This window comes from Athene noctua, unplaced genomic scaffold (genome assembly GCF_965140245.1).
Source record: "Athene noctua unplaced genomic scaffold, bAthNoc1.hap1.1 HAP1_HAP1_scaffold_757, whole genome shotgun sequence".
Classification (NCBI taxonomy): Eukaryota; Metazoa; Chordata; class Aves; order Strigiformes; family Strigidae; genus Athene; species Athene noctua.
In genome coordinates this window covers 1-10,729 of record NW_027438175.1, presented here as the reverse complement: position 1 = coordinate 10,729, position 10,729 = coordinate 1, and the positions used below count along the sequence as shown (strand labels likewise).

Here is a 10,729-nt window from a genome sequence, read left to right as displayed (position 1 = left end):
CGCTCTGCCGTGGAGGAAGCAGCTTTTTTATTGCTCCCACACACCCCTCTTCATCCTCTTTTTTTTTCTTTTTTTTTCTTTTTTTTTTTTTTTCCCCCCCCCCCCAGATTAAAACCTAAGATTTATTCAATTTTGTTCCATTTTTCTAATTATCCGTAGCACGGCCGCCACGATCACCTTGTGAGTATTTTCAGTCTTAAAAATAAAAATCCTACATCTTACTTTTATACATTTATTAAGACAATTTACTCATTAAAACCTTCCCCAAATCAAAAATATACGTATTTTAGAGACCACTTCCTCCCCCAACCCCGGCAGCCATTTAATTAAGACAACGGAAATTTAATATCAATCTAAAAATAAAGACCCCACCCCATTCCCCTCCTGGCACCGTTCCCCCCGCAGATGTTTCTCCAGAACCTTCTTGCTCCGGCAGAGCCAAGTCCAGGAGGGTTTTGGGGGGGGGTCCCTGGGTTGGACCCCAAAATGGGGTTGTGCCCAGGGGGTCTCTGCCCCATGGCAGAGCCGTGGGGTGGGGACGGGGCTGGCACGGGGTCCTTGTCCCCGGGGTGGGCACTTGGAGCAGCGTGTGCTGGGGTCGGGGGTTTGCACTTGACTTGGGGTGCCCCCCCAAGTCATCCCCCGCCCCTCTCCCGCTGCCCCCCGTCCATGGGGTGGGATGGGGTCTGCTCTTCCTCCCCGGGAAGTCCTCCAAGGTGCCGGTGCTGCCCACGCCTCCCTGGGGCGCTGCCTGGGAAGTGGCCGAGACCCTTTGAGACGTGTTGAACCCCTTTAGGAGACACCCTGAACCCCCTGGAGACGCCCTGAACCCCCTGGAAATGCCCTGAACCCCCTGGAGACGCCCTGAACCCCCTGGAGATGCCCTGAACCCCCTGGAAATGCCCTGAACCCCCTGGAGACGCCCTGAACCCCCTGGAGACGCCCTGAACCCCCTGGAGATGCCCTGAACCCCTTGGAAATGCCCTGAACCCCTTTAGGAGACACCCTGAACCCCTTCAAGACACGCTGAACCGCGTTGGAGACATCCTGAACCCCTTCAAGATGCGCTGAACCCCTCTGACGATATCCTGAACCCCTTGGAGACGGGCTGAACCCCTTTGGAGGTGTCCTGAACCCCTTTAGGAGACACCCTGAACCCCCTGGAAATGCCCTGAACCCCTTGGAAATGCCCTGAACCCCTTTAGGAGATGCCCTGAACCCCTTTAGGAGACACCCTGAACCCCTTGGAGACACCCTGAACCCCCTGGAAATGCCCTGAACCCCTTGGAAATGCCCTGAACCCCTTGGAGATGCCCTGAACCCCCTGGAGATGCCCTGAACCCCTTTAGGAGACACCCTGAACCCCTTGGAGACACCCTGAACCCCCTGGAGACACCCTGAACCCCCTGGAAATGCCCTGAACCCCTTGGAGATGCCCTGAACCCCCTGGAGATGCCCTGAACCCCTTTAGGAGACACCCTGAACCCCTTGGAGATGCGCTGCAGAACCACCCTAAAACCGATTTTGGAGGCCGATGGTCATTAGGAACCCCAACCATCCCCACTTGGGACCCCCCCTTACACCCCCTCCCCACAGCCCAGGGGCTCCACTTAAGCCCAGCTCTGGATTTTTTTTTTAATTATTATTATTTTTAAGCCCAGCCCTGGGGATTTTGGACCTTCTGCAGGACTTCTCGGAGGAGAATCCATACGTGGCCACGGACCCTACCGATCCGCCCCATGGGATCCTCGCTCGGGTCGGGGGGACGTGGCCATGGCTGGTGGTGCCCCTCAGAGTCTTGGGGGGGCGGTTGAATCGAATTTCTTCCCCTTGGGGTTCACCAGTAGATGTTTGGAGCAGCCCCATGGACACGCTGGGCCAAGCAGGGTGACCTTTTGGGGTTAAAAAGGTGGTTTTAGTACCACCACGCCCTTGATTGTCCAAGTGACCACGACCGAAGGGTTCAACTGGTGAAGGCCCAACGCTTCCCTCTCATCCTGCTACATTTTTCCTGAATTCATGAGAATCTTGCACCGGAAAAAAAAAAAAAAAAAACAAACCAAAACCAAACCCACACGTTTTTAACTGCAGGATGAGGCTTCATAATTGGGACAACCCAACCGGAAACGCAACCAAAGGGAACAAGGAGGGGGGAAAAAAAATAAAAAAAATTAAAAAATTGTTGGAAAATTGGATTTTGACGTGGTTTGGAGCCTTCCGAAGTACACGGGAGAGGAACGACTTCATTTTTAGCCCACGATGGGAAAAGACCGCAGCACGGCCGGGGTAGCTAGGCTCTAATTTATTACTACTCATGGAAAGAAAGCGACTCCAAAAATTATTAAAAAAAAATAAAAATAAAAAAAATAAAATTTAAAAAAAAAATAAAAAATAAAAAAAGACACGAGCCGCGGTGACGAGGCGAGGCGGTCCCCGAAAGCGGACACGGAGGGGACCGTTGACAAGCAGCACAGTGACACGTCCACGCCGGTTCCGGAAGCACGGACAACACCAGAAAATAGATAAATTTCACTTAAATCACAGTTTGGTGTGGGTTTTGTTGTTGTTGTTGTTTTTTTTCTTTCAGTCTTTTTTTTTACACCCCACCCGCCCCCCCAAAAAAAAAAAAAAAAAAAAAAAAAATCCTCGTTGAAGCCCTTTGTGCTCTTTCCGGGGTGTTTTTTTTTGTCCCTCGTGGCTCTATTTGAGACGCGGTGGCCATGTCCTCCTCCAATAATTCGATTATTTGAACCCGGCGCGACGTTCTTGACTTCATCCCCGTCCTTCCTCTTCCTCTCCCTTCCCCGCTTTCCTTTTGTAAAGTCTTGGGCTCTGGGGGGGGGGTGGGTGGTGATGGGGAGGGGGTTTCCTGGTGGTGTCCCCCCCCCCTACACGCCCCAACCTCGGTGACCTCCTCCCGGTATCGGAGAGTTGACCGAGCCACCAAGCCACATCATCTCACCGTGCCCTTGATTTTTGGGTTAATTTGCCCCAAATTGGTCAGAGAAGCCCCAGGGCAGGGCGGCTTGTGCACGGGGAAGGGTGTAATTAGTGCGCTCATTAACGCGCAATTAACGCAAGGGTGGGGTGAGCGCTCAACGGGCTCGTTAATGCGGAATTAGCGCGTCGCTGGGGTGATTGGGAGCGGGGGTGTCAAGAGCGGCTCCCGCCGTTGGCCGTCGGCCAAAATTGAGGCAAGAACATGAGATTTTGGGGCTCCTTCAAGGAGTTTCTTCCCCCAAAGTCGGGGAACCCGGTGGGGGTGTCTGGAGGGGTCAGAATTAACATCCACGGTGACATCACGGTTGGGACATCGGTGACATCATGGTTGGGCCATTGGTGGCATCATGGTTGGGTCATTGGTGACGGCATGGTTGGGTCATTGGTGACATCATGGTTGGGCTTTTGGTGACGTCATGGTTGGGTCATCGGTGGCATCATGGTTGGGCCATCGGTGACGTCATGGTTGGGTCATCGGTGACATCATGGTTGGGCTTTTGGTGACGTCATGGTTGGGCCATCGGTGACATCCTGGTTGGGCTTTTGGTGACGTCATGGTTGGGTCATCGGTGGCATCATGGTTGGGCCATCGGTGACGTCATGGTTGGGTCATCGGTGACATCATGGTTGGGCTTTTGGTGATGTCATGGTTGGGCCATCGGTGACATCATGGTTGGGCTTTTGGTGACGTCATGGTTGGGTCATCGGTGGCATCATGGTTGGGCTTTTGGTGACGTCATGGTTGGGCCATCGGTGACGTCATGGTTGGGTCATCGGTGGCATCATGGTTGGGCCATCGGTGACGTCATGGTTGGGTCATCGGTGACATCATGGTTGGGCCATCGGTGACATCCTGGTTGGGCTTTTGGTGACGTCATGGTTGGGTCATCGGTGGCATCATGGTTGGGCCATCGGTGACGTCATGGTTGGGTCATCGGTGACATCATGGTTGGGCTTTTGGTGACGTCATGGTTGGGTCATTGGTGGCATCATGGTTGGGCTTTTGGTGACGTCATGGTTGGGCCATCGGTGACGTCATGGTTGGGCTTTTGGCGACATCATGGTTGGGTCATCGTTGACATCACGGTTGGGTCATTGGTGACATCATGGTTGGGCTTTTGATGACATCACGGTTGGGCCAGGGGTGACACCCCGGTTTTGCAGCGGGGTTGGCCGGAGAGCCAGGCAGGTCCCCAAAATATGTCGAAAGGAGCCGGGGCCAATCCTCAGGGGCTGTTTAACCGGGTAAGGGGATGGTGCAGCTCCGCATCCCGTGGCCAGATCCTGCATCCCGTGGCCGGATTCCGCATCCTGGGGTCAGATCCGGCATCCTGTGGCCGGATCCCACATCCCGTGGCCGGATCCCACATCCCGTGGCCAGATTCCGCATCCCGTGGCCGGATTCCACATCCCGTGGCCAGATTCCGCATCCCGTGGCCAGATTCCGCATCCCGTGGCCAGATCCCACATTCTGTGGCCGGATTCCGCATCCCGTGGCCAGACACCACATTTCGTGGCCGCATCCCACATTCCGTGGCCAGATTCCACATCCCGCAGCCGCATCCCGCATCCTTTCTCCTCCACCCATCGCCCCTCCGAGCTGCGCAGCCCTCGAGCAAACACCCGGAGCCGATTCCATCCATTCTGGGCATCCTTTTTTTTTTTTTTCTTTTTTTTTTTTTAAATTCTCATTATTTTTTCCACATCCAACGGTCCGGCAGCAACTCCCGGCACTGCCGCATCCAACGCCGGCTCCTCCGGTACTTCCTTAGGATGGTTGTTTTCATCCCTTTCTCTATTTTTATCACTGATTTTTTTTTTTTTCTATTCCATACATCCTTTCTTTTCTTCCTTTTTCATTTTCTGTAATTTTTTTTTCCCATATTTTGATGTTTTTCCTCTTTTTTTACTACCTGTTCCTCTTGCCGATATTTTAAACTTATTCAATACACACGACGAGTCCTGCCTGTAGCACCTCTACGCCTCTTGAATTATTTTGCTTTCGGTTGAAACCTTCCCAATTCCAAAGATTTCAGCAATTTCCTACTTTTCCAAAAAGTCCTATTTTATCTTTTTTATCCTCTTTTGGAAAAAAAAAAAAGAAAGTCATTCTCAGCCTTAATTCTTTCTCTTCTCTATTTCTTCCGATGCTTTTCTATTTTGCGTGTAACCCTTTCTGTTTCTTTTAGAGTTTTTTTAATTTTTTTTAAAAAATGTTCTTCATTTATTTTCCCCCCGAGAAGCCCTTGCTCCCCCGGTAACAGGGAGAAATCGGGAAAAGGGAAAAACTGGGATTTCAGGCAGCAAAAAAATCATCGCCACCACTTTTTCCCCAATAGTACCGAAACGCACTGAATCCCACTCCGAGGGATGGAACAAAAACCAACATAAAAATTCAGGAAAATCAGTAATAATAATAATAATTAAAAAAACCCAAACACCCCACCACAAATGCATGAAAGTTTTTGCAAAGTCCGTGTGGAAAAGGAAAAAAAAAAAAAACCAAACAAACCAAAACCGAACCAAATATTCCATGAAGTGCCTGAAAAACGACATCACAAAATCACGTGGTTTTTTGCCCAAAAGTATTTTCTTTCCAATAGGAAAAAAAAAAAAAGATAAAAAAAATGAAAGAAAAAAAAAACCCTGACTGGCTCCGTTTCTGAGGAACGATGTGGGATACGACGAGCTCAGGGAGACGCCGCAGGAGACGGGAACGTGGAAATATCCCCCCCGAGTCCCTCGTGGCAGCTCCCGGGCGGGAAGAGGGTGATGTGGCGGCACGGAAAAACACCCATTTCTGTCTTTTTTTCTCCCAAAATGCTCCAGGGTGGGAGCAGAGGGTGGTACCCGGATGGGGGTGATGACGTGAACCTTCATCCGATGGGGAGCGGAGGGGTGAGGTGGGAAGATGGGAGGGGAGGAGGGGGGGGTGTGGGGCTGGCGTGGATGTTGGGGTCCTGGTGTGGAGCTGGGGGGAATGCCAGAGGGGAGCCATGATCGTTAATTAGCCGCGATCATTAATTAGCCAGGAAGGTTAAATGGCTCTGGTGGGAACGAGCCCCCCAGCGCTGGGGCTTTGAGGTCAACCCAAGATGGGTGTTGGGTGAGTGGTGGGGGAGGATGGAGCTGGGGCTGCAGGGAGGGTCCTCATGCCCCAATTAGCGAGATCATTAATTAGCCATGAAGGTTAAATGGTTCCAGGCAGGAACAAGCCCCCCAGTGCTGGGTCTTTGAGGCCAACTCCAGTTGGGTGTCGGGCGAACGGTTGGACGATGGAGCTGGGTCATCAGCCAGGGTCCCCCATCCCCTAATTAATGAGATCAGGAGGTTGGATGATGGAGCTGGAGCATCAGCCAGGGTCCCCCATCCCCTAATTAATGAGATCGTTAATTACCCACCCAAGCTGAATGGCTCCAGGTGGGAAGATCCCCAACGCTGGAGCTTTGATGTCAACCCAGGTTGGGTGTTGGGCGAGTGGCTGGGGAGGTTGGGGGGAGGATGGAGCCACAGGACAAAGGGGACTTGCCCATCCGCTAATTAGCGAGATCGTTAATTACCCACCAAGGCTGAACGATCCCGGGCAGGAAGAAGCTCCCCAGTGCTGGGTCTTCGAGGCCAACTCCAGTTGGGTGTCGGGCGAGCGGCTGGGGAGGTTGGGGCGAGGACGGAGCCGCGGCCAGGGCCGGCCACCGCTCAGTTGATGAGGGAGGGGGTCTGGGGCCCCGAGGCGGGGGCCGAGGGGAAGGACGGGTGGGGGAAGGCGCGGGCGGGGAAGGAGAGGGCCCACGGCAGGTCCAGGGCGGGGCTGGAGAGGGAAGGGATGGGCAGGGGCGAGGGGGAGGCCGGGAAGGAGGGCAGCGAGGGGATGGCCGCCGCCGAACCGCCCAAGGGCGGAGGGGAGAAGGCGGCGCCGGAGAAGGCGCCCGAAGGGTTGGCCACGGCGGCGGCGGCGGCCACGGTGGCGCTACCGGTGGCTTTGGGCTTGTCCCCGGCGTGGGTGCGTTGGTGGCGGTTGAGGTGGGAGCTGCGGCTGAAGCACTTGCCGCACTCGGGACACTTGTAGGGCTTCTCGCCGGTGTGGACGCGCTGGTGGATGGTGAGCTCGGAGCGTTGGATGAAGCTCTTCCCGCACTCGGAGCACTGGTAGGGCTTCTCGCCCAGGTGGATGCGTTGGTGCTTGATGAGGTTGGAGGAGACGCTGAAGCATTTCCCGCAGACGTTGCACTTGTAGGGTTTCTCCCCGGTGTGCATCCGGCGGTGCTTGGTGAGATCCGACTTCTGGATAAAACCCTTCCCGCAGTCGGGGCACTTGTAGGGCTTCTCGCCGAGGTGGGTCCGTTGATGTTTGATGAGGTTGGAGCGGACGCTGAAGCTCTTCCCGCAATCCCCACACTTGTAGGGTTTCTCGCCCGTGTGCATCCGTCGATGCTTCACCAAGGCCGAGTTTTGCCCGAAGCTTTTCCCGCATTCGGGGCAGGTGTAAGGTTTCTCCCCCGTTTGCGTCCCTTGGTGCTTGACGTTCTCCGCACGGTAAGTGAAGCTCTTCCCACACTCGCTACACTTATGGGTCCTCTCCGGCGCCGGTCGGGCACGGGCCCCCCAAAGAAAACTCTTCCCACAATCGGTGCATTTACAAGGTCGTTCAGCGGCGCCGCTCAAGAGCCGTCGGCGCTTGGTGGAAGCCAAGAAGCTCTTCCCGCAATCGGTGCATTGACACGGCTGCTCGGCGCCGGCGTGGACGCGTTGGTGCCTCTCCAAGTGGGAACTCTGGGAGAAACTCTTCCCGCAGTCGCCGCAGCGGTAGGGCTTCTCGCCCATGTGGATACGCCGATGGCGGTCGAGATGGGAGCTCCAAGCAAAACTCTTGCCGCAGTCGCCGCACTGGTAGGGTTTGCCGGCCGCGTGGCTCCGTTGATGCTGCAACAAGGCGGCGTTTAAGCCAAAACCCTTCCCGCACTCGCCACACTTGTAGGGTTTCTCGCCGGCGTGAGCACGGCGGTGTTTGGCCAAGGCCGCGCTCTTGGCGAAGACCTTCCCGCATTCGCCACACTCCAAGGCCTGGTCGGGAGTTTTGGAGCCTTCGGCGGAGCGAGGGGTCGAACAACGACCGCAGTCGGCGCAACGACACGGCGGTTGCCCGGGGGCAACGTGGGTTCGGCGATGCCGGTCGAGGTGGGAGCTCCAACTAAAGCTCTTCCCGCATTCGGGGCAGGCGTAGGGTTTTTCGCCGGTGTGGATGCGGCGGTGACGTTCCAGGTGGGAATTCCAGTTGAAACCCTTCCCGCAATCGCCGCATTTATAAGGTTTTTCCTCCAAATGTAATTTTTGATGCTTGACCAAACTAGAACTGGCCGGGAAACTCTTCCCGCAGACGCCGCATTGACACGGCGCCGCGCCGGCGTGGACCCGTTGGTGTTGGATGAAGGCCGAGCCAACGCTGAAGGTTTTCCCGCAGTCGGGGCACTTGTAGGGTTTCTCGCCGGCGTGTCGGCGTTGGTGGGTGATGAGGGTCGAGCTGAGGCGAAAACATTTCCCACATTCGGGGCATTTATGGGGTCGTTCGGCCCCTCGCCGGCGTTTGTTGAAGGCCGAAGCGAAAGCCAAAGCTTTGCCGCAGTCGTGGCAACGCCCGTGGCCCAACAAACTCCGCGGGGGGAATTTCTTGAAGCCTCGGTGGCCCGATTTACCCTGTCGTTTGCCCGACGGTTTTCTGGGTTGGTTTTCTGGTTTTTGGGGACTGTCACTTGGTTTCGTCCCCTCCGTACCACCAGGGCTGGTCCCCTTGGGTTTCCCCGCCGGTGTCCCCTCGGTGTCCACCTTCTCCAGCTCGCCCGGCGTTGGGTCTTCCTCTTCGTTCTCGCTCAACAACCCGTCATCTACTCACGGAATAATTTAAAAAAAATAAAAAAGGGGCGAGGAGACGACCCCCGCCACCCAACGTTGACCACCCCGCATCCCTCCCGACGTCGCGGTGGCCATATCCCGTCCCCTTCTCCCCATCACCCCCCCGGTTTTGGGGTTTCCAAAACATCCTCTTGGGCATCTTCAACGTCAACCGGTGTCACCAAGGGGCTGGGATGGGGGGGGGGGGGGGGGGGGGGGCGGGACTTACCTGCCACCAACCCCCTCCTGCGATGCGATTCGGCGAAGGCGGTGATCCGCGGCCAACTGATGGCGATTTCCTCGGCTGGAGGAGACAGTCGGGTCCCGATTACGGCTCTTTTCACCCCCAAAAAAAAAACTTTCTAACGCCGCGACGGCCAACGGGAGCCGTAAGAAATGGGGTTGAACCCCCCCCCCCCCCCCCCCCTGCGCCCCCCAGGTTCTATTTAAGCCGAATCGCGGCGATTTTGGTGGTTTTACACCGTTCCGAATCCAGCCACTAATTAAGGCAAATAAATTGGATTTTATTCTCCGTAACTAATCACAATTTGGGGAGAAACGAGGGGAAATGAAGAGTCTCACCCAAGGAGATGACGCTCTCGTAGCTCTCCTGCATCTCGTCCCCCTCCTCCAGGCTCGTCCCGGTGCCGACACCTTTTTTTTTTTTTTGGGGGGGGGGGGGGTTTGGGGGGGTCACCGATCCCTGCAGTGCAAAATATTGGGGTCCGGCGGTGGTGGGAAGACACCCCAAATTGGGTACCCCCCCCCCCCCTCGCCTTTCCCCATCCAGCTGGATATCGGGACTCTACAGGGGGGTCCCCCCACATCACCCTGGGGGTGTCACAACTGGGGGGGCAGTAGGTGGTGTCCCCCCACACACACTCTCCAACCCCCCCCCCCCCCCAGGGGGTTTTGGGGTGCTGCACCCCCAAGAATCCGCAGTATTTACCCTGTGGAAGCCCCCCCCCCCCCCCCCCCCCGCCGGGGAAGGTTGGGGGGCACTTAAATAAGGGTTGGGGTGAGGCCAGGGAGTTGGGGGGGGGGTAAATGCAACCGAGGGGTGGAAATGAAAGGGGGGGCGCGGAAATATAACGGGGGGGGGGGTTAAAAAAATGCAACAGGGCTGGAGGGAAAATGAAAATCGCGGCTGAATGTAAAGGAGGGAGAAATGGGGGGGGGATCCGCGGGATGGGGCAGGGGGGGTGATAAATGAAAATATAGGGGGGGGGGTGGAAATAAAACGCGAGGTGGGGAGGGGGGGGGGTGAAAAATCCGAGCGGGGCGGGGGGGTTTAAATACAAGGGGGTGGGCGAGGGGAGGATGGGGAAACACCCCCCCCCCCCCCCTTGCTTCTTCCCCATCTCCCCGGGGTGAGGGGGGGGGAATCGGGGTGCGGGGTGTGTGTATGTGTGTGTGTGTCCCCCCCCCCCAAAAAAAAAAAAATCCCCGGGGGTCCCCCCCATCTCCCCGTTACCTGGTACCGGGCCCGGAGGGATGCGAAGGCGCCGGAGCAACAGAGCTTGTACGAGAAAAGAAGGTGGGGGGGGGCGTGGGTTTTTTTTTTTTTTTTTTGGGGGGGGGATTTAGGGAAAGGGAAAGGAGGGAGGGGGGGGATGAAGCGAGGGTGGGGGGCGGCGCTGGGGCTGTTGCACGCCGGCTGGGTGAGCCCGGACACACAGGAAGGGGATGGAGCAACCGGGAGCAAGGAGGGAGGGGGGGCGGCGAGGGGGGGGGGCCCCCAGACAGGAAAAGGGGGGGGTGTGTGTGTTGGGGGGGGGGTGTTGGGAAGTGGGGGGGGGGGTCACACACACACACACAGAGCCGAGCTGAAGCCACCGGGACC

The 10,729-nt window shown here is 56.3% G+C and overlaps 1 protein-coding gene across 1 annotated transcript; it reads right to left on the bottom strand.

Moving 5' to 3' along the window:
- Positions 1-6,576: 6,576 nt before the first annotated feature.
- On the bottom strand, positions 6,577-9,549 carry LOC141955828 (uncharacterized). Its single transcript, XM_074895352.1, has 3 exons — positions 9,469-9,549; positions 9,116-9,190; positions 6,577-8,879 (listed from the first exon to the last, which is right to left on the bottom strand). Exons 1-3 carry the CDS (start codon positions 9,500-9,502, stop codon positions 6,697-6,699), a joined length of 2,292 nt encoding a protein of 763 aa, XP_074751453.1. The 5' UTR covers positions 9,503-9,549; the 3' UTR covers positions 6,577-6,696.
- Positions 9,550-10,729: the final 1,180 nt, after the last annotated feature.